This window comes from Malania oleifera, unplaced genomic scaffold, assembly GCF_029873635.1.
Source record: "Malania oleifera isolate guangnan ecotype guangnan unplaced genomic scaffold, ASM2987363v1 ctg482, whole genome shotgun sequence".
Taxonomy (NCBI): Eukaryota; Viridiplantae; Streptophyta; class Magnoliopsida; order Santalales; family Ximeniaceae; genus Malania; species Malania oleifera.
In genome coordinates, this window is record NW_026652016.1 from 11,721 (window position 1) to 36,442 (window position 24,722).

General features: G+C 36.0%; 2 protein-coding genes across 2 annotated transcripts; both read left to right on the plus strand.

The window, feature by feature from the left end:
- Positions 1–1,228: 1,228 nt before the first annotated feature.
- Positions 1,229–2,250, plus strand: LOC131147195 (jasmonate-induced protein homolog). The gene is made up of 2 exons (XM_058096965.1): positions 1,229–1,813; positions 1,989–2,250. The coding sequence occupies exons 1-2, from the start codon at positions 1,346–1,348 to the stop codon at positions 2,178–2,180; spliced, it is 660 nt and encodes a 219-aa protein (XP_057952948.1). The 5' UTR covers positions 1,229–1,345; the 3' UTR covers positions 2,181–2,250.
- An 18,892-nt stretch (positions 2,251–21,142) lies between these two features.
- On the plus strand, positions 21,143–22,295 carry LOC131147194 (jasmonate-induced protein homolog). Its single transcript, XM_058096962.1, has 2 exons — positions 21,143–21,727; positions 21,903–22,295. The coding sequence occupies exons 1-2, from the start codon at positions 21,260–21,262 to the stop codon at positions 22,092–22,094; spliced, it is 660 nt and encodes a 219-aa protein (XP_057952945.1). The 5' UTR covers positions 21,143–21,259; the 3' UTR covers positions 22,095–22,295.
- The last annotated feature ends 2,427 nt before the right edge of the window (positions 22,296–24,722 follow it).

Consider the following 24,722-nt stretch of genomic DNA (forward strand, 5'->3'; position numbering starts at 1 on the left):
CTTTGCTTTCAAAGATTAGCTTACTTGACCACTCTTGTGCTTGACTGAGTATAATCATTATATTGAGTATAGATAGCACATATACACCACTGAGCTTACGGCTCTTACATGTTTGGTGTGGATTGATTATTACTTGCGCATATTGTAGTACATATCTGCTTAGTGTGAGAAGTATATTTTCGTGTACGCAAAAATTGTATTACACATTTGTTATATTCCAAGCACAGGCCTGAAGAGGGAGACTAACCCTGTTGAATAGTCTCAGACTAGCTTAGACCCGATTAGGAAAGTTAGGTGTGCCATCCTGATAAGGCGTGTTAGTTGAGGTTGGCCTCTTTAATTGACCTGATTGTAATCGGTGCCACTTCACTCGTTAAGTGAGTATTAGTGGAATCATCGGGCTTAGGAGTTAGAGACGAGGGCGTAGGCACAGTTGGCCAAACCCCGATAACATTTCTTATGCGTGCTTTTAATTTCCGCATTTTAAATTTCAGCACATAAATATTTATATTTTACTATTGTGAATGATTGGGTTTATAATTGCATAGCCCAACCCTAGGTTATGTAATACAGCTGTTAAACCAATTGACCTAAGCGATATCACCCCCGTCTTGGGAATACACCAAAGCTAACAACAACTCTTCAATAAGGGATTTCTTAAATTCGTTGGAAAAGAAGCTCCCGGCTGGTTAAAAATTCGAAATTTAGATCATGAGAGATTTCTTAATTATCGATCTTTCTAATAATGACTAAACCGTCACTAATAATTGGTCTTTAGTGATGATTTAGAGCCAAGAAAATGTAAAATTTATAGTAACGGTGTTAGACTTTTAGTGACAGAATAAAATCGTCGCTAATACTCCATTATGAGTGACGATTTTAAAATTCGTCACTAATAAGTATTAGGCATTTTTTTATCTCTTAAAAATTAATAATTACTATGTTTATTGGTTTGCTGCAATTATTTAAAGATGCTTAGTTTGACAATTTAGTGTGAATTGATTAGCACATGGCCAACTAGATTCTCTTTTAAACCAACTCATATTAATTAATTTTGATAAATGGTCTTTCCAAGGATAATTATTAAAATATAATCTTTCGCCATTATGCGTAGTCGTGGCCGCATAATTTAACCAATGCCACGCGTAAATAGATATTTAAACATAAAATAATGACAATACTATTTATATAATATAAACTCGCCTCAGACTGCTCGCCGCTCGGGATCCCAGCACTATATATATGGGTACGAAGCATGGCTCCGAGCACACGCCTCCGTTAGCACATACACTCCCCTCCCACTAAGAGCAACAACAAATTCCTCACACACATATAGAAATATAGAATGGCCGCCGAATACTCCAAAGTGATGGGGAACGCCATCACCGACACAACTCTGGGAGCCATGCCGGAGTACGCCGGAAAGACCATCACCCAGAACGACAGAGCCACCGTCGCCGCTCTTCACCTCAAACGAGCCACCCACGACCAGAACTCCTCCGTCGTTCGGCAATACACGGAGCAGCTAAAGAAGGAACTAGCAGCTGCAGGCCTGGGTGCCGGACCCTCCACTGTGTGCGTCATTCACAATCTCACCGGAGACACGGTGACCTTTGCGACCAGCCATGTGTGGGATAAGCCCGCCGTGCCTCCTGTCCTCAAAGACATTGAGAACGGGCAGACGCTTGTGTTCATGAACAAAGAAACCCACGGAACTGCTGTCGTGTATCGCGGCAAGAACTCGGCTAGAGAGGAGTGTGACTGGATGCTGTCCTGGTCTAACCTCAACTGGGACGGCAAATCAGTTAGCAAGGTACGTCCTGCCAATATTACACCATTCGTCAACCATCTTGTAGACGTATTGGTGTGTGTCCGAGTCAGGATACTACTCACAATGCTTTTTTCGAGATTTTCATTATTTTTTATTTATTTTAATATCCCTGGAAAATATTAGACTCATGCTCAATTGTTCTAATGCGTCCATGCAGGTTTATACTGAAATTAATGCTGCTCACCACTATGATACTGCTAATGTTTGGGATGCAATTAGCAAACAGTTGGACGTGTCTGGCCCCAACCGTACCGCCGCATGGAATGGCTGCGTATCTAACGTGACGATTGATAGCGGTGCCCCTACCCCTACCTTCAATGCATATCTCACGTTGGGTGAGAAGGCATAATGCAAACTGTGCAAGTATGAGTGTCAACCTAAAATATCTATAATGAAATAATCCCTATACATATATATATATATATATATATATATGCGGAAGTTCATGAAATAAATATGCGTAATTTGATAATAAATTTTTGTTAATGCATGGATCGATCGTATACGTATCGATCTTGAGTGGTTTTGTTGACCGTTCGTTGTATCGACATAAACTTTTGTATTCAGAATATCTATATACAAAAAGTGTGTCCTTTGTTATGTGTGTTTATTTTTTTATATGTGTTGCAAATTTGTTCAAGTGTGTATATTGGTAATATGGGGAGGATAAGTCTAAAACGGAAAGAAAAAAAATAGTACTAATTAACGAGCACCAAACAGTACGTGTGGGGAAATTTTTACTCCATTCATCAAAGAATAAAATGCATCCGTAATTATGAATATCAATTTATATTGCATTTTATATGTCCAATCTACAAAAAGAATTTTGTTTGGCTCACTGCAAACGAACAACAAATTATGGTAACTTATCTCTTATCCCATAATCCATTCCACTCGTCCAAGTTTCGAACATAAAATATCAAATACAGATCGAATTCTTTCTAAATTCACATCATTTTAAATATGTCGATGATGGAAAATCCATACTTGCATGCTTCTTTTTAGCACCTATTTTTGTTCAATTAGGGTCAACTTGAAACCCTTGAACCTAAGTAAAGACTTAATTTATGTGTCTTTTTTAACTTTAATTAGAGTCTATTTGAGTGTCCCGATTAATTCTAAACTGATTGAGATCATCCCTGCCCTTACCCTATATCTCCTTGGTGCCATCTTCACTAATTATGGGATCCATTGCAAATTTTTCCATCTTTTCCTTGTTTGAGAAATTAAGATGGAAAATAATTAAAGACCTAATTTAGTGTTATTATTCTCGGGCTTATGTAAGACTTTTTGAATAAAATATTTTCGTTGGGTCCCATCCACACATAGGGGTGGACCCCACATTCGAGTGTAAGGTTTACCTCTATGAGTTGGTCGAGACGCAACCTAGATCCCGAATTCGAGAAGCTAAATAATTTCCTTATGCTAATTGAAACTAAATTCATGTTTCCTTTCAAAAATTTTATTTTAACAATAACTTGCCAAAAAATAAATAAAATTCAAAATCATTTTTTTCCCATTCAAAAATGTCAAATGGCAAAAAATAAAAAAATTTCTTTATGCAATATCTCATTGAGTTTTTTCTCTTCATTTAAATTTTCTTCAAGCTTAATTTTGTCCCTTAAAATTGATTGAAAAAATACAAAAAAAAAAAAATTTTATTTATAAATTTTTCTTTGTGAAAAGTTCTTAATAATTTTAGAAATCTCAAAATTTAATTTTAAATAATGAAATAATCCCTATATATGTAACGACCCGAAAATTCTTCTATATATATATATATATATATATATATATATATATATATATTCTACATATTAAACTCTGATACCATGCTATAATATCCCAAACCCTAAGTGGGTACCGGGCTGACCTGTTCATCACATATATCTACCATGCAGCAGAATCATACACATAATATCCTAGGTACAATACTAGAGTTCTAAAATTACCGTAATTACATACATATCTCCTTGTTGACTTTTTGAGTTCGATCCGTGGTTTTGATTATAACAAACTGTATATTACTAATGTGTGTGCCTAGTACTTGAACATGTCATTAATTTAGTGCACACGCATGAGAAATGATTGATGGAAGCCTGAAAGACTTAAAGATCATACCCCTCGCGTATTCAATGGGAAAATGAAGGGCAAAAGAAGAAAACATGCTTATACTTCATTTTTAAATGCATTTATTATATCCGGTTCTATAATAATTTATATCGGTCTATAATAATCTCCGCATGTCATGCATGTAGATAATTGTAAGCTCAACATGACTGTAGATTGACCACAGGGAACCGAATGTCATTAGGGCGGTCGACCGATGCCGGATTTTTTGGACTATCTCAAAACGGCTTTAGAAAGACCTTAGGTTCCTACATATATGCACAAACAGTCCCTATAATCACTTGCACTATTAGGGGATTGAAATGAAATGAATTGGACTAAAACAGGCAAAATTGTGAGAGGTCGGGTGACTGAACCCCTAGTGTTAAAAACACCTTGGGCGCCCGAAAGGCTGAGAAGTCAACAGGTTGACTTGGTTTTGGGCGACTGAACCAAATATAACTGCACCACCCTCGGGCGACCGAACCCCCAAAACTAACTTTTCCACCAACTAAATTGGGCCTCAGGCAACCGAACACATAAGTTCGATTAGCTTAATCATAGACCAAATGACCAAAACACGAACATAATGATTTTCGCCTTGGTTCAGCCAACCGAGCCTAGACTCGAGCACCCGAAGTTCAAAAGTTGCCTTTTTGGACTGAGTCTATTCAGGCGACCGAACCTTGGTTCAGCCACCCAAAAGCTCTCGGATTACTTATTTCTTACTGGGGTTAAATTTTTTTAAACGGGATTATTTTTCCTGATTTGTTTTAAAATAATTTTAATAAAGACCCCTATCTCCCCAACAGTTATAATTTGGGCATCTTCTATATATAGGGTCTCATTTGTGCAAAATAGCATCCAATTAGAAAAAATCATTAGTGAAAAATCCTCTCAAACCCAGAAAACTTATCTTGCCTATTCTACCTCAAATACTCTCCAACACTCATTCATTTGATTAATCTTATCATTGTGAGAGTTTCTATTGTGCTATTGATTTATTGTAGCTTACTTAATACTCTCAATATTATGCTTGTTGTTTGTTGTTGATTTTTGAGAGTTAAGCAAAAAATTATCGCACTGATTTAAGTTGATAAATCTAGTGTTAGGAAAAACTCATTAGCTTGAGGATCTTTGCATTGTCATTGCAAGATTCCTATAGTTATAATTTTTGTGTGCAAAGGATTTTACAAGCTATATTATTTTTTAAACAACTCTTGAGCCTATTTCATTGAGGAAAATATTTTTGAGTTGATTTGAATATTGTTGCAGCATCTTTGAAACCTTAATTTATTATTGAGATTTGAATATCTTGTTTCAAATAAATAGTTTGTTTATACACTCTTGAGTATATTTGTGATTATACCTTATTGAGTGTTGCTTGCACAAAAATCACATCATAGAGCTTACAATTTCCTATACTATTGATGTGTGATTGATTGATTATATTTGGTACATATCTGCTTGATTGAGAAGCATAATCACTATACCCAGTTTATTATTAAGAAATATTGTTGTATTCCAGGCGTGGCCTGAGGGTGTGTTAATCCAGCATGAAAAGATTGTGGAGGTTGAGGTCAGCCCTGTGATTGAACTGGTTGTTTAGGTGGCACTCCACCCGTTAAGTGAGTCATAGTGGAATCCTTGTGCTTGTAAGCCAAAGCGGGGACGTAGGCAGTATTGGCCAAACCCTGATAACATTTCTTTTGTCTCCTTTTAATTTTCACATTTTAAATTTCAGCACTTGAATGTTTATGTTTTACCATTGAGATTGATTGGGTTTGTGGATATATAGAAAGACCCTAACTTTGTGTAATACTGGTTGTGGAATTTGGACCAAACCTAAGAGAAATTTTTAAATACCCAATTCACCCCACCTCTTGGGAATACACCAAAGCTAACACTCACCAAAATGTTATACAACCTAAAGTAAACCAAAACATAACTATGTGCATGCATCTCACCAATACTTACATCAAAACCAAACACTATCTAGACTAGCCCCGAAACCTCCTAAGCTTAATTTTTGGTATTCACTAAAATATTAAAATATTAATGGGGCGAGACACCTCTTAGTAAGATGGAATAGATTATTATCAGCGTGTGGCAGATGAGTTCTTACTTAAGTAAAACATAGCCATTAATTTAACTTTAACTGAAAAAGACATATGTATATATATATATATATCATAACTCACACCTATACAACTTAAAATACACATTTTTTCTCAAGCATACTTTTAGCTAAATAAATAATTCTATTTTTGTAAATCTACGTGTATGCATTTTCACATTGGAATTTCCATACTGAGCATACCTTCCCCACCGACATCAGTACAAACTTCATAACATAATTTCTGTACTGAGCATACCTCCCCCATCGGCATCAATACAAACTTCGTAACCTAATTTTCATACTGAGCATACCTTCCCCACCGGCATCAATACAAACTTCATAACATAATTTCCGTATTGAGCAAACCTCCCCCACCGGCATCAGTACAAATTTCATAACACAATTTACGTATTGAGCATACCTCCTCCACCGGCATCAGTACAAACTTCATAACACAATTTCCGTATTGAGTATACCTCTCCCACCAACATCAGTACAAACTTCATAACACAAATACCACAGTATTTCCAACCAATCAAGAAACCAGTATAATATCACAACTTTCATTGTATAATACCATCTAATGTTGTTTATAAATAAAACAGTAACATGTTCTCATTTTCACAATTTGGCATAACCACATTCTCTGAATACAAACATAACTCGGTATAAAATCACAACTCTGTATATATTCATAATTCAGTATAAAATCCATAGTCAGTATAAAATCACATTCCTGTATAAAATCACAATTTCACAAGTAATCTCAATATAAAAATTGTCTTTTCATTTCTCATTATAAAAATGTCATGTCTGTATAAATCACATTTCCATAAAATCAATACCATTTCACCATATAATAACATAAAAATATTTTGATTCAATTATGCAATAAAACATATTATTCTCATGCTACACGATTTAAATTATAATGTCTGATACCGTAAACTACCCGGGGAAAATATATTTTAGATGAAAAATAATATTAAATCAACTTCTAGGGTATACTTAATTCAAACACCCGATTTACAAAAACTATAATAACTCATAATCATAATTCTCATATGCCTGAATATTCTGAAAAATTTTATATATCATTTCTGTAATTAAATACTACGAATTAATTAGTGAATTTTTTGAAAATACCTGACATAATCTATCCCCTTACTTGATTCTTGGAGAAATGCCTGCAGGAATCCTAAAGCAGTGTCTGCGGCATTCGCACAAATCCCTGTATTCACATACCCTAGTTTAATCAGGTCAACCTCGGAATAATTACTATCCTAACATCCCTAAGCTCACACGCTCCCATTAATTGATTAAATTCTATAAAAAAAAATGCGGGTATGATCCACTTTCCATATTTAAATTTATTTTGCAACATATTTAAAAACACCAATACGATCAAATCCCCGCAGTTTAATCTAATTCCAAAATATCCCCAAAAATCTAATTTAATCCAATCCCTACAGGTTAATTTAATTCCAGAAATATTCCCAAAACCCCAATCTCATCAAATTCCTATAGTTTAATTTAACTCCAAAAATACTCCCAAAATCATATACTTAAATTTAATCGATTAAATTTTTTAAAACAATAGACATAATTTGTACTGCTCACCTAATCCCAGGAGTGGTGCCTAGGAAACCCAAATCACAAATCCACTCCAATTAAAATAACAAGGATGGAAGCTGGGACCCTGATATCGCGTCTGATCATCAATTTAGTTGAAGATCTGAAGAGAAATTTAGGAGGGAGAGAGAGTGGCATGAATTAGAGGGGCTTTCTGTTTGCAATTGCAATTGAGTTCAGGAACTTGATTTCATATATATATATATATAATTTACATTATTATATTATATTATATTAATTTATATATATATATATATATCTTATTATATTATTTATTTAATTAATTTAATTTAATAATAATTAATAATTAATAATATTTTTTTTACACTTCCATGCATATTATTTTTGGGGTTGTTACATTCTCCATTTCTTATAAAAATTTCATCCTCGAAATTTGCTAACTAGCACTTATACCAACAGAATTTTCCTTAGTACGCAATTCTCAAGAATATTTTATCCCCCACGTCAAACCCCAATTCTCGTCGGCGAGTATTGACATAATTCTTTTGTTGATTCTGTACCATTTAAATTCTTTCCCAAATAAGTATGATCTTTCCAAAAGTCTGCTAAATAATTTCAGGCCCCAGAATCTGCCATTTGTCGACTTTATCCCAATACAGTGGGGATTGATACCTTTGACCATACAATGTTTCATATGGCGCCATCTTAATACTGGCCTGATAGTTATTGTTATTGGTGAATTCTACTCATGGCAGATACTGAATCTAGTTTCCATCGAAATCCAACACATAAGCCCGTAACATATCTTCTAGTATCTGGATTGTTCTCTCTGTCTGTCCATCAGTCTAGGGGTGAAATACTCGCGGTAACCCCATTACAAAATCCATGAGGATATGCTTCCATCACGCTTCCGTTGCACCACTCTGATGCTTAGCTTTCACCTACTGACATATTAAACACTACTCTACGTATCGAACAATTTCTTTCTTCATATTACTCTACCAAAAGGTTTCTCTCAGATCTCTATACATTTTAGTGCTTCCTTGGTACATTGTATAGAGGGAACGATGTGCCTTATCCAAAATAGTTATTTTAATCTTAGTGTCATTAGGTACACATAACCTAGTACGAAATCTCAAAACTCCATCATCTGAGATATTAAAATCTGCTCCCATTTCACCAATATCTAGATAAGTTTGTAGTCGTTTTCATTGATGATATACTGGTGTACTCGAGGAGTTTTGAGGAGGAGCATAAGGTGCATTTGAGGCAGGTGTTGCAGACTCTCAGGGAGGAGAAGCTTTATGCTAAGTTTAGCAAGTGTGAGTTCTGGCTTGAGAAGTTCATGATTCAGCACACACATGAGGTAAAGGACATGGAAGCCCAGAGAAACATAAAGATCATATTATCAGGCGTATTCTGTGAAGACTGAAGAGCAAAAGACGAAAACGTTCATTTTGATTTTAATATGTATTGCATTTATTTTTTATTATTTTGTCTGTAATAATGCATTGATCTTGCATGATATGTTTTGAATGCTCAGAAATGTCATAGATTGACCATAGGGACCGAATGACCTTAGGGCACCCTTCAGTCGACCGACGCCGGGTTTTTTGGTGTACTTAAAGAAGGCCTTAGAAAGACCCTAGGTCCTAACACTTAATGCACAAAGTCCCCAATATCACTTTTTATATCAGAGTAATCAAATCAAGGCTAAAATGAACTAAATGGAAAATGTTGAGAGGGTTCGGGAGACCGAACCCAAGTCGTATAAAACGGCTCGGACGACCGAACTAGTCAACATGTTGACTTTGTGTTCAGGCACCCGAACTCATTTTGAGCGTATCATCCTCGGGCACCCAAACTTGTGTCAGGACACTTTTTAAAAAGGAATTAAAAGAAAATTTTAATAAACCAATTCACCCCCTTCTTGGAACAACTTCTTATCTTTCACCTAAGTCATCTCCCTTTATCTTATCTCTTATAGTGTATAACTAGGTATTTTCTTTTCTTAATTTATAAACATAAAAAAATAGAATAGCTAAATTTTGTATCAATTAGTGAATATTTTACTTGCATGCTTGGCCTTCAATTTTCACTATTCAAATTAAGTTTTAGTCCTATAAATCTTATGTATACATTATAATTTTAATCCTATCCTATTTTACTTGTACACATTTCTAGCCTTGAATCAAATCTGTGTGAACTTTAAACAAATTCAATATATGTAATTTTATGTTATATTTTATTAAAATTTATTTAAATCCAAAAAAAAGGAAAAAATACCTAAAATTCATGGTTCTAAATGAAAATAGTTAATTCATTTGGTCCTAATTCATTATTTTAAGCAATCTAAAAACTAATTAGTCTTAATCAGTGTTTTAAAAGGCTCAATTGAGGCTCGCGTCTCAAGGCAAGGAATGCTTAAAACGCCTTGAAGCTCAATCTAAAATACCAAATTCCAAAAAGGCTAACGCATTACATGCTGAAGCTTACACATTTTTACAAAATGCACACTTTTTGCACCTTTTTAGTTGAGGCTTACACATTTTGGGTGCTTGATTCTCAAGCTAGAATTGGTTATAAAATTTTTACTACATACTTGTATAAAAGAAATGTCATAATACGAGTTTATTTCTAAAACTCTAAAACCTCAACCTTTCCAAAATAACTAAGAGTTGTCTCTTGCGTCATGAAAATAGTTTGAACTTTGTAATGGTATAACTATCTCTTGTCATGATTTATGTCATGTATTCAAGTTAGCAATTTTTGAATGGCTAACAAGTATTTTGCGAAGTACATCTAATTTTTATTTTCTACATTATATTTGTGATTTTCTTAATTTTTACTTTATTTTAAATATATATAATTTATTTAACAAATTTTTCTCTTAAAAAATAAATTCTCAAAAGCTTACGCCTGATTACGCACCAAAACTGCATAATTAAGCATCTTAATTCGGGTATTATGACTTCTATTTTTAATTAAATATCTAATTACGTCCAATATTTTAACAAAGTACCCTATTTATCATTTTTGAGTTTTATTGAGTAATTTATGAATTTTGGGTAATATTTTTATTGCAGAAAAATTCCCGGGAAACAAAACTGGCACCTGTTCGTAATTCATGCATAACTTTTCCATTCGAACTCCGATCGAGACGAAGCAAATTTTTGGAGAAAGAGAAAAGGATTATCTACAAATTCTGTGTTTTGAGTTTCAAACGAAACGAGCTCTAGGAAGGTCGAATTTAATTGTGATCATGGAAAGCCAAAAATGAAAATAAATAAAAATAAAAATTTGGGCTTTGATGTGACCCGACCATGCAGCCGGGTCGGGTCAAGCAGATTGGGTTCACGGATCTTGTGGTTGGGTCGTAGGGCAGCAAGCCCTCCCCTATTTAAAGTTTCTTTTCCCCTGCAATTCCTTTGTGCCCAACGCACCACTCCTCTCTTTCTCTCCCTGTTCTTCCACCTTCTCTCCTTGATTTTATTTTTTTTCTTTCTCTAATTCCCAACTCTCTCTTCTCCTTTCTCATCCTCTGTTTCTCTGCCCTGCTCTCTTTCCTCCTAACACTCTCAGCATCTCTCCCTCTCCCTCTGTTCTTAACCCACAGCACAGCCGCGCACTCCACTGCACACGGCCCCGTGTTCCAAGCTTCTTCTCCGACCACACAAAGGCAGACCAGCGGCCAGCCTCCGCTACCCCAGTACTGCTGCAACCGTTAGCCACCAAGCCACGAAACCACACCAGCAACTCCCCTGTTCCAGTCGAAACACAGCAGCCCCTACCTGTTTCCTGAGCCATCTGCCGAGCAGAGTACAGCAGCAGCATGCCAAGTAGCAGCTCCAGCAAAAGAATACCAGCACACCAACAGCTTTCCGAGACCAGCCATGGCTGCCTCTCCCCTATGTTGGCCTTTCTCTGTCTCTACCTCTCTCTCTCTTCTTATCTCTTTCTTTTATGTTATGTTAATTGTTATTTTTTTTATCTATTGAATTTTATTAAAGAACTTAGTTATCTAGTTTTGTTCTCTCCATCTTTCTTTCTCTTACTCTATTTTTTATTTGTTATTTAATTAGATGCTCATATTGATATAAGTTTAGTTTTTAGTATTTAATTTTTTTTATTGAAGTTATTCCTTTACTCAAATTAAGTCCAGGTTGATTTTTTTTTAAAAAAGAAAAAGAAAAAAAAGGAATAAAATACAAAAAGAAAAAAAGAATTGTTTTTATTAAATCATTTGTCTTTCTTTTTTAAAGTTTGATTTTTGGTTGAAGCCTAATTTAGTTTAGGGTCTCTTTCATTAAAGTTTGTATTTTGTGTGTTTTAATTACGTGTTTCAAAGTTACGGTTTTTAGTTGATGCATGTTTTAATTCTTGTTCAGTTGTTAATATAAGATTGTCGTTCTCATTGTTTAATTCAGTGCATGCTAGGATAGGCTCTTAATTCGTGTGTTCGTTTAATTTATTAAAGGAAGTCTCAAATAATCTTGAAATCTCGAATCTGAAGTGAGTTCAGTACATTTTTATTTTCGATTAGACGAACGTAAAATTTGAGATTAAAACGCATTCTCTGAGGAGACGATCTAACCCTTGGGCTGAATATCACACGACGTAACCCCTATACTTGGGATAGCATCCGAACTGTTCATTTTTCTAGTGAGTCAAGTTTTTGGTGCCGTTACCAGGAAATGTCAGTCTTAGTCTCAAATTAGCGTTTTTCCCATCATTTTTATTAGTTTTATGAAGAATAAAAAAAAAACGAGGGGGGGGGGGTAGAGAAAAAAAAACAAAAAAAATTAAGTTTTGAAAAAATAAAACACAAATATGGCTGCACCTGCACCGCACATGATAATGGACTTTTTGCAGCTTGAATATGCCACTGCATCTTCTTCCACTGTTTTGCCTAATGACGAGCTTAATTTCATGATGCAACGCGGAAGGACGTCATTGCTACCCCAATTCTACAGGATGGAATCTGAGTGCCCTTATCAGCACCTATTAGAGTTCGAGTTAACTAGCAATATGTTTTTTCCTCATGCTCGAACTAATGAATCTCTTAGACTACATTTATTTATTGCTTCTTTGCAGGATGGGGTACGGATGTGATTTCAGTCCTTGAGACCTCACTTTATCACTAATTGGTCTGATATGGAGCATGAATTTTTGCATGCATTTTGTCCCTCACAGAAAACTCAATTTTTGCAGGAACTGATTCTTAATTTTGTGCAATAGGATGACGAGACATTTTGGACTTACTGGGAGCGATTTAAGGATCTATTAAGTACTTGCCCACATCACGGGTTTGACTCATGGAGGTTAGCTGATTATTTTTATACTGCTCTTACCCCTAATTGCAAGTATTTTGTCCAGACCATGTGTAATGGAGAACTCTTCAGCAAGGATCTAGATCAGGTACTATCGTTCTTCAATTACTTAGCTGACTGTGTACCACAGTGGAATACACGATACGATCAGGCACCTATGGCTGCACACCCTATCAACACAATTAGTGGTAGAGAGGCATATGAGCCAGCATACTACCCAGATAATCCTCCACCTCAATACCAGCCACAATAGATTTCTCAGAGCTATACGCCGTCAGAATTTCTTGAGGATAGCATGACACAGATGGCGAACATGCTCCAGCAGTTCATGCAAATTCAGGTCGATCATTATAATGAATTGTGGGATACCATATATTAAAGCGATTAGCACGTAGTTGGACATCTTAGAACAAGAGGAATCGCTCGCGGAACATCAACCTAGTCCTTAAAAGTACCAGCAATCACAACAATAAATGCACGATGTTCTCTTTGAGACAGCAGAGGCCGCTATCACTTTTAGAAGCGAGAAAGAAGTTCTCGAATCTGAAATGATCATCGCAGGACAACCAGTCGTCCCTAAAACAGAAGAGGTCAATGAAAAATCAGAGGAAACGGGCCCAGAAGTGGAGCAGTTAGTTAATGAGGAGACGGATACCAATAATGAGTACCAACCTGTGGTACCTCATACTCAGAGCTCGTAAACCGTGGAATCGTCACTTACGCCTGAATTAGATGTCAAGGAGCCCAATGTGGAGGCAGACCCTTGCAGTGGTAAGATGATAAGTACACCCGATAAAGAGGGTGACCAGTCTGGTGAGAATCTCATTTTCAAGGAACTAGGTAAAACTCGTAATGTTAATGATTCTGAAGAACTATAGGTACTTGATCCAATAACTTTCTCTCGAACACTAGTTCGTAAAGAAGCAAATTTCCTGGACACGATGTTCAATAAAGACCCTTTCTTGTCAACACAAGAGGGTCGATCTGCACATATATTGTTTGGTATTTTAACGAGTATTAATTCATTTAAGGCTGATTTTCATGCAGGTATGAAGACTGATCCACTGTGGCGGCTCAAATTTAGAGAACCGCCAGTGCAATTTGTAGACTTGCGGCCACTAGACGAAATCCCTTTTGAGCCTCCGCTAGACAATTGTGATGTTTTTCTTTTCTTTCTTTTCCTTTTATTTTATCTTATTTTATTTTTAGTTAGTTTTCAGGTCTATTTTCTCGTAGTTCAGTTTTCCTTTTCCATTACTTTGCCACTCAAATACGCCCTACTTTTCCTGTGCACAGTCTTTTCTATTTCCCCTATGCTTTCACATTGAGAACAATGTTCCACTTTAGTTAGGGGGTGAGCATTCGTATGTGACACTGTATATGTACACGTACCGGGTTTTATATTAAAAAAATAAAAAAAAATCAGAAAAAATTAAAAAAAAAATCAAAAAGAAAGAGAGAAATAAAAAAGGAGCTCTGAAGAATTACACTACATTATGTCATGCTTAACACTGACTCATACCCTTCACGTACTTGCGTATAACTTAAGAATGACACACTTGAGTAAATCATGCGTAATTTCTTTTTATATGATCTTATGACTCAATGAAGAATCGATTGGTAATACATTCATGTTAATTTGGTTATATATTTCCTGTATTTACACGGCATCTCACGAGGCTGAATAAACACATTCACGTGATTCATTGCACTTAGGGTTTTCTGTGAGAGAACACACGTGACGACTATGACATCTTGTGAGATATCATTGAGCTATTTATCGTCATTTTGAGTGTTAACATCAAATCAGAGTTCATGGAACTCAATTCTCTTTTTCTTGGGTATTCCTTATACACTAGTGTTTATTTTTGATTTGCTAGCCTAGAGGCAATACCTAGTGAGGAGATAGAAACCTAGGTCTTGTAGCCTACTCAAGATGTGAAGACTAAGCCACCCCTAGAGATAGACTTAGTTCATGGACCACTACTCGAGCTCAATACCCATTGATGGTATGAAGATAACAAAAGAAGTGTAAAGATTGTCCTAATTGATCAAGAAAAGACAGAAAATGAAGAATGAGCAGAAGAAGGAATAAGCAATAAACATGTGCATGAAACGAAATGCTAATGCCGACTCCACATAAATATCACAAAAAGTCAAGGACACGACACATATTTTCCACGTATGAAGATTCTTCAACCGGTTAATGTCTCAGATGTATTCACGATATGTTTGTGAATAAGTTGATCTAGGGTGGTCTCGGTTGGATATATCGAGCAGGTGAGAAGATGCTAAGGTGAAAGACCTAACACCTCATAGATAGGCTAGATCCTTTCCAGACTAGTCCACTCCATATACTTAGCATTTATTCCTTTTAATATGTGAGATGTTTGATCGCGATACTCCTCCTCACATATGACGAGAACCCACCGTCTTTGAGTGTTCTTGCGAGTATACCAGTTAGGCCGAGTCAAAACGACCGTTCTGTAGGTGTCCACTGGTATCCTAGGTGTACTGAGTCACACACATCTCAAGAGTTTGCCTGTTTATCCTCGAACTTATATGACTGTATTAACTCTGAATTGTGTCGCTGATTAACTTCATGCGAGTATATTGTTCTTCAATGACACATAAACGATGAACCTTGCATGAGTGATGTTTTTCGGAGTATGTGCATTGAATATGAACGAGCCTGTGTGAAATTCAGTTATGTTCTTGTATGTGAAATGATATGATTGTGTCGCATGTGCATTAATTTCATGTTCACTGGAGTTCGTAGTTGTGGGCACTACCCTGAAATTCATTCATGTCATTTGCTAGAAACTAGCAAAACGTTAGTTGGGGGTGTGATCACGCGCCAAAACTGTGTAATTAAGCATCTTAATTCGGGCATTATGACTTCTACTTTTAATTAAATGTCTAATTATGTTCAATATTTTAACAAAGTGTCATATTTATCATTTTTGAGTTTTATTGAGAAATTTAAGAATTTTTTGTAATTTTTTATTGCATAAAAATTCCCGGAAACTAAAACCGGCACCTGTTCGTAGTTCACGCATAACTTTTCCGTCTAAGTTCCGATTGAGATAATTCAAATTTTTAGAGAAAGAGAAAAGGATTATCTACAACTTTCATGTTTTACGTTTTAAGCGAAACTGGCTCCAAGAAGGTTGAATTCAATCGTGATCGCCGAAAGAAAAAAATGAAAAATAAAAATAAAAATTAGGCTTGATGTGACCCGGCCATGTAGCTGGGTGGGGTCAAGTAGGTTGGGTTCAAGGATCTTGTGGCTGGGTCTTAGGGCAGCAAGCCCTCCCCTATTTAAAGTTTCTTTTCCCCCGCAATTCCTTTGTGCCCTGCGCACCACTCCTCTCTTTCTCTCCCTGTTCTTCCTCCTTGTCTCCTTGTTTTTATTTTTTTTCTCTCTAATTCCCAGCTCTCTCTTCTCCTTTCTCATCCTCTGTTTCTCTGCCCTGCTCTCTTTCCTCCTAACACTCTCAGCATCTCTCCCTCTCCCTCCGTTCTTAACCCACAGCATAGTCACGCACTCCACTCCACACGGCCCCCTGTTCCAAGCTTCTTCTGCAGCCACACAAAGGCAGACTAGCGGCCAGCCTCCGCTGCCCCAGTAATGCTGCAACCGTGAGCCACCAAGCCTTGCAGCCACATCAGCAACTCCCCTGTTCCAGTCGAAACACAGCAGCCCCTACCTGTTTCACGAGCCTTCTGCCGAGCAGGGTACAGCAGCAGCACGCCAAGTAGCAGCTCCAACAAAAGAATACCAGCACACCAGCAGCTTCCCGAGACCAGCCATGGCTGCCTCACCCCTCTGCTGGCCTCTCTCTCTCTCTCTCTCTCTCTCTTCGTGTCTCTTTCTTCACTTTCTTTTATGTTATGTTAATTGTTATTTTTTTTATCTACTGAATTTTATTGAAGAATTTAGTTATTTAGTTTTGTTCCCTCCATCTTTCTTTCCCTTACTCTATTTTTTATTTGTTATTTAATTAGATGCTCATATTGATATAAGTTTAGTTTTTAGTATTTAATTTTTTTTTTGTTGAAGTTATTTCTTTACTCAAATTAAGTCCGGGTTGATTCTAAAAAAAAAAGAATAAAATACAAAAAGAAAAAAAATGTTTTTATTAAATCATTTGTCTTTATTTTTTTTTAAGTTTGATTTTTGGTTGAAGCGTGATTTAGTTTAGGGTCCCCTTTCATTAAAGTTCGTATTTTGTGTGTCTTAATTACGTGTTTTAAAGTTACCATTTTTTGTTTATGCATGTTTCAATTCTTGTTCAGTTGTTAATGTAGGATTGTCGTTCTCGTTGTTTAATTCAGTGTATGCTAGGATAGGCTCTTAATTCGTGTGTTCTTTTAATTTGTTGAAGGAAGTCTCAAATAATCTTGAAATCTCGAATCTGAACTGAGTTCAATACATTTTTATTTTCGATTGGACGAACGTAAAATTTGAGATTAAAACGCTTTCCTTGAGGAGACGATTTATCCCTTGGGCTGAATATTACACGACGTAACTCCTATACTTGGGATAGCTTCCGAACTGCTCATTTTTCGAGTAAGTCAATGCCCCAACACCTTGAGACTTACGCCTCGCCTTTTTAGGGTTAAAACACCTCGCCTTACGCCTTCGCCTCTTAAAACATTGGTCTTAACTAATTTTGATTAAGTCTTTCTTCATTAATTTACATATTACAATAATTATTAAAATATAATCATTTTTCATTATGCCTAGTCTTGCAATGGCTACATAATTTGAGCAATGCAACCCGTAAATAAATATTTAAATATAAAATAATAATAACAATACAAACCCTTCTCAGCATCCTAACATTGTATATAGAACATCCTCCAGAAGCCACCCCGATAAAGGTAGGACCTAATGGGAAGGTGATGATACCACAAGAAGTCGCTATAAAGGTATCAAACCCAACCAAGAAGATAGATGCTAGTAGTGTTGGTATTTATGAGCAGCAATGCCAAGAGCTTGAGAAAAAGCACAGGAAAATTGACTAGCTAGAGAAACTAGTGAAGGGGTTGCACAACCAACTAGTGTAGGGGGTGCATAACCATCCCTTCGTAGGGGAGATGTCAACCAAATCCTTAGACTCCATTTTTTTTTTTTTTTTATGCAAGAGTATTGATATAACTGAAAGGTGCGCCCTATGTAATCATGTCTTGAGAATTTGTAGCAACTCTAAAAGGGAATGTCAAGGTGTGATATCGAAATCTAAAGTCTGGCTCAATTGGGTCCTTTTCGAGATGGAATAGTAGTTTATAGAGTATTTCGTCAATAATCAAAAAATGGTGAAAACTTTAGCCCACTTAATGAGTCTTGTTCAAGGGGAGAAAGAAACATTAAAGGAGTTCATACGCCGCTTTGTTAATGCAGCGTTAGAAATCCAAAATTTAGATCATGAGGTATTGATAGCAGCTTTGACAACAACTGTTGACCCTATGAGTCATTCCCAGTTTTGATAATGACAATACTTTTTACATTTGATGACTTTCAAGTTTGTGTGCATGTTCTTATTGGCAAGTTCATATTTGATGGAACATGAAAGCTTGAAGCCTAAAGACCCTAAAGATTAGTTGATATTGTAATTTATATTATCATTCAATTCGGGTCTGTAATTGTAAATAGGAAAAAGGTCTGTAATATTTAATGCATATCATGCATGTAGGAACTACAAGCTCAAAGACCTTAGAATGACTCTAGGTCCCTACACAAATCATGACCTTAGAAAGACCTTAGGGATTCGGTCAACCGAAGTCAAATTTTTTCAGTTTCCAAAAGAAGACCTATACTGACCTTAGGACTCCCTATAATTTATAAAAATATACCCTGTAGTCTTAAACATTAATCATTATATGAATAGGGTTAATATACATACGGAATAGAACCGAAATGCATTAAAAATGCATGTTCGGTCGATTGTACTTTCACAATGTAAATATGTCAGTCGACTGAACCGATCACCAAATAGTTTGACCATGATACGGTCGATCGAACTTGCTCAATTCAAAATTGTAGGTCGATCGAACTCCCTGGGGTCAACACTTTGACCTTTCGATCGAGCGACTAGGAAAGTACTTCAACGCCCTGGTCGACCAAAGGTCCTCGAGAGATGCCACAACTGTCTAGTCGACCAAACCTTTTAATTCAAAGTGTCTCAGTTAACCAAACTACGCGAAAATGGAAAAATCGCCTTGGAACCCTTTGTCTGGTCGATCGAACTTTCAATTCAAATTTCTCTCGATCGACCGAACTTTGTCACTTGGTCAATCAAACCTCGCGTCCGGTCGACCGGTACTCTCGGGTTAGCAAATTATTTTTACCACGGTTAAATTTTTTAAATAGGGTTAATTATGCTTAAATGTTTTTAAACAATCCTAATAATACCCTACATGTCCTGAACGGTCATAATTTGCCCAACTTCTATATGTAGGGGCTCACTTGCAAAAATTAGGTCGAGATTAGCAAGATCATTAATGAAATATCTTCTCAAATTTAAAAAGTCTATTTTGCCAAATATTATCCCAAATACTCCTCTTCTTCGTTTTCTTTGACCATCTGAGCCTAGAAAGAGTGTTTAGATTATTAGTGCTTTATCATAAATAGCCCTATATTCTCATTGATATTTGTATTGTTTGATTTTTGTTAAGAGTTTGGTTAGGGTTCTTCCCACGAATTTAATTTGATAAATCTTGTACTGGGAAAACTCCTTAACTTGAGGATCTATGCATTTTCATTGCAAAATTCCTTAAGTAATTATTTTTTTAGTGCAAAATATTTTAGAAAGCTTGTTTTCAAACAACTCTTATGCTTGATACAATTTGAGAAAATATTTTTGAATTCGTTTGAATAATATTACTAGCATTTTTGAAACGCTAATCTGATATTGAGATTTCATATACTTTGCTTTCAAAGATTAGCTTACTTGACCACTCTTGTGCTTGACTGAGTATAATCATTATATTGAGTATAGATAGCACATATACACCACTGAGCTTACGGCTCTTACATGTTTGGTGTGGATTGATTATTACTTGCGCATATTGTAGTACATATCTGCTTAGTGTGAGAAGTATATTTTCGTGTACGCAAAAATTGTATTACACATTTGTTATATTCCAAGCACAGGCCTGAAGAGGGAGACTAACCCTGTTGAATAGTCTCAGACTAGCTTAGACCCGATTAGGAAAGTTAGGTGTGCCATCCTGATAAGGCGTGTTAGTTGAGGTTGGCCTCTTTAATTGACCTGATTGTAATCGGTGCCACTTCACTCGTTAAGTGAGTATTAGTGGAATCATCGGGCTTGGGAGTTAGAGACGAGGGCGTAGGCACAGTTGGCTAAATCCCGATAACATTTCTTATGCGTGCTTTTAATTTTCGCATTTTAAATTTCAGCACATAAATATTTATATTTTACTATTGTGAATGATTGGGTTTATAATTGCATAGTCAAACCCTAGGTTATGTAATACAGTTGTTAAACCAATTAACCTAAGCGATATCACCCCCGTCTTGGGAATACACCAAAGCTAACAACAACTCTTCAATAAGGGATTTCTTAAATTCGTTGGAAAAGAAGCTCCCGGCTGGTTAAAAATTCGAAATTTAGATCATGAGAGATTTCTTAATTATCGATCTTTCTAATAATGACTAAACCGTCACTAATAATTGGTCTTTAGTGATGATTTAGAGCCAAGAAAATGTAAAATTTATAGTAACGGTGTTAGACTTTTAGTGACAGAATAAAATCGTCGCTAATACTCCATTATGAGTGACGATTTTAAAATTCGTCACTAATAAGTATTAGGCATTTTTTTATCTCTTAAAAATTAATAATTACTATGTTTATTGGTTTACTGCAATTATTTAAAGATGCTTAGTTTGACAATTTAGTGTGAATTGATTAGCACATGGCCAACTAGATTCTCTTTTAAACCAACTCATATTAATTAATTTTGATAAATGGTCTTTCCAAGGATAATTATTAAAATATAATCTTTCGCCATTATGCGTAGTCGTGGCCGCATAATTTAACCAATGCCACGCGTAAATAGATATTTAAACATAAAATAATGACAATACTATTTATATAATATAAACTCGCCTCAGACTGCTCGCCGCTCGGGATCCCAGCACTATATATATGGGTACGAAGCATGGCTCCGAGCACACGCCTCCGTTAGCACATACACTCCCCTCCCACTAAGAGCAACAACAAATTCCTCACACACATATAGAAATATAGAATGGCCGCCGAATACTCCAAAGTGATGGGGAACGCCATCACCGACACAACTCTGGGAGCCATGCCGGAGTACGCCGGAAAGACCATCACCCAGAACGACAGAGCCACCGTCGCCGCTCTTCACCTCAAACGAGCCACCCACGACCAGAACTCCTCCGTCGTTCGGCAATACACGGAGCAGCTAAAGAAGGAACTAGCAGCTGCAGGCCTGGGTGCCGGACCCTCCACTGTGTGCGTCATTCACAATCTCACCGGAGACACGGTGACCTTTGCGACCAGCCATGTGTGGGATAAGCCCGCCGTGCCTCCTGTCCTCAAAGACATTGAGAACGGGCAGACGCTTGTGTTCATGAACAAAGAAACCCACGGAACTGCTGTCGTGTATCGCGGCAAGAACTCGGCTAGAGAGGAGTGTGACTGGATGCTGTCCTGGTCTAACCTCAACTGGGACGGCAAATCAGTTAGCAAGGTACGTCCTGCCAATATTACACCATTCGTCAACCATCTTGTAGACGTATTGGTGTGTGTCCGAGTCAGGATACTACTCACAATGCTTTTTTCGAGATTTTCATTATTTTTTATTTATTTTAATATCCCTGGAAAATATTAGACTCATGCTCAATTGTTCTAATGCGTCCATGCAGGTTTATACTGAAATTAATGCTGCTCACCACTATGATACTGCTAATGTTTGGGATGCAATTAGCAAACAGTTGGACGTGTCTGGCCCCAACCGTACCGCCGCATGGAATGGCTGCGTATCTAACGTGACGATTGATAGCGGTGCCCCTACCCCTACCTTCAATGCATATCTCACGTTGGGTGAGAAGGCATAATGCAAACTGTGCAAGTATGAGTGTCAACCTAAAATATCTATAATGAAATAATCCCTATACATATATATATATATATATATATATATATATATATGCGGAAGTTCATGAAATAAATATGCGTAATTTGATAATAAATTTTTGTTAATGCATGGATCGATCGTATACGTATCGATCTTGAGTGGTTTTGTTGACCGTTCGTTGTATCGACATAAACTTTTGTATTCAGAATATCTATATACAAAAAGTGTGTCCTTTGTTATGTGTGTTTATTTTTTTATATGTGTTGCAAATTTGTTCAAGTGTGTATATTGGTAATATGGGGAGGATAAGTCTAAAACGGAAAGAAAAAAAATAGTACTAATTAACGAGCACCAAACAGTACGTGTGGGGAAATTTTTACTCCATTCATCAAAGAATAAAATGCATCCGTAATTATGAATATCAATTTATATTGCATTTTATATGTCCAATCTACAAAAAGAATTTTGTTTGGCTCACTGCAAACGAACAACAAATTAATGGTAACTTATCTCTTATCCCATAATCCATTCCACTCGTCCAAGTTTCGAACATAAAATATCAAATACAGATCGAATTCTTTCTAAATTCACATCATTTTAAATATGTCGATGATGGAAAATCCATACTTGCATGCTTCTTTTTAGCACCTATTTTTGTTCAATTAGGGTCAACTTGAAACCCTTGAACCTAAGTAAAGACTTAATTTATGTGTCTTTTTAACTTTAATTAGAGTCTATTTGAGTGTCCCGATTAATTCTAAACTGATTGAGATCATCCCTGCCCTTACCCTATATCTCCTTGGTGCCATCTTCACTAATTATGGGATCCATTGCAAATTTTTCCATCTTTTCCTTGTTTGAGAAATTAAGATGGAAAATAATTAAAGACCTAATTTAGTGTTATTATTCTCGGGCTTATGTAAGACTTTTTGAATAAAATATTTTCGTTGGGTCCCATCCACACATAGGGGTGGACCCCACATTCGAGTGTAAGGTTTACCTCTATGAGTTGGTCGAGACGCAACCTAGATCCCGAATTCGAGAAGCTAAATAATTTCCTTATGCTAATTGAAACTAAATTCATGTTTCCTTTCAAAAATTTTATTTTAACAATAACTTGCCAAAAAATAAATAAAATTCAAAATCATTTTTTTCCCATTCAAAAATGTCAAATGGCAAAAAATAAAAAAATTTCTTTATGCAATATCTCATTGAGTTTTTTCTCTTCATTTAAATTTTCTTCAAGCTTAATTTTGTCCCTTAAAATTGATTGAAAAAATACCAAAAAAAAAAAATTTATTTATAAATTTTTATTTGTGAAAAGTTCTTAATAATTTTAGAAATCTCAAAATTTAATTTTAAATAATGAAACAATCCCTATATATGTAACGACCCAAAAATTCTTCTATATATATATATATATATATATATATATATATATATATATTCTACATATTAAACTCTGATACCATGCTATAATATCCCAAACCCTAAGTGGGTACCGGGCTGACCTGTTCATCACATATATCTACCATGCAGCAGAATCATACACATAATATCCTAGGTACAATACTACAGTTCTAAAATTACCGTAATTACATACATATCTCCTTGTTGACTTTTTGAGTTCGATCCGTGGTTTTGATTATAACAAACTGTATATTATTAATGTGTGTGCCTAGTACTTGAACATGTCATTAATTTAGTGCACACGCATGAGAAATGACTAATGGAAGCCTGAAAGACTTAAAGATCATACCCCTCGCATATTCAATGGGAAAATGAAGGGCAAAAGAAGAAAACATGCTTATACTTCATTTTTAAATGCATTTATTATATCTGGTTCTATAATAATTTATATCGGTCTATAATAATCATCGCATGTCATGCATGTAGATAATTGTAAGCTCAACATGACTGTAGATTGACCACAGGGAACCGAATGTCATTAGGGCGGTCGACCGATACCGGATTTTTTGGACTATCTCAAAACGGCTTTAGAAAGACCTTAGGTTCCTACATATATGCACAAACAGTCCCTAAAATCACTTGCACAATTAGGGGATTGAAATGAAATGAATTGGACTAAAATAGGCAAAATTGTGAGAGGTCGGGTGACTGAACCCCTAGTGTTAAAAACACCTTGGGCGCCCGAAAGGCTGAGAAGTCAACAGGTTGACTTGGTTTTGGGCGACTGAACCAAATATAACTGCACCACCCTCCGGCGACCGAACCCCAAAACTAACTTTTCCACAAACTCGGCCACCAACGATTAAGTTCAAATTGGGCCTCAGGCAACCAAACACATAAGTTCGATTAGCTGAATCATAGACCAAATAACCAAAACACGAACATAATGATTTTCGCCTTGGTTCAGCCAATCGAGCCTAGACTCGAGCACCCGATAGGTCAACACAGTGCTTTTTGGATGAGTCTACTTTCGGGATGAGTAGCTTCTTTCGACTTGGTTCATGCCACCAACCAAGCTCTCGGTAACTTAGTTTTACCGGAGTGTTAATTACTTTTTTAAACGGGATTGTTTATTTTTCCTTTGAGTTTCGTTGTAAAGACTAATTTTAATATATAGGACCCCTATTCTCCAATCTAG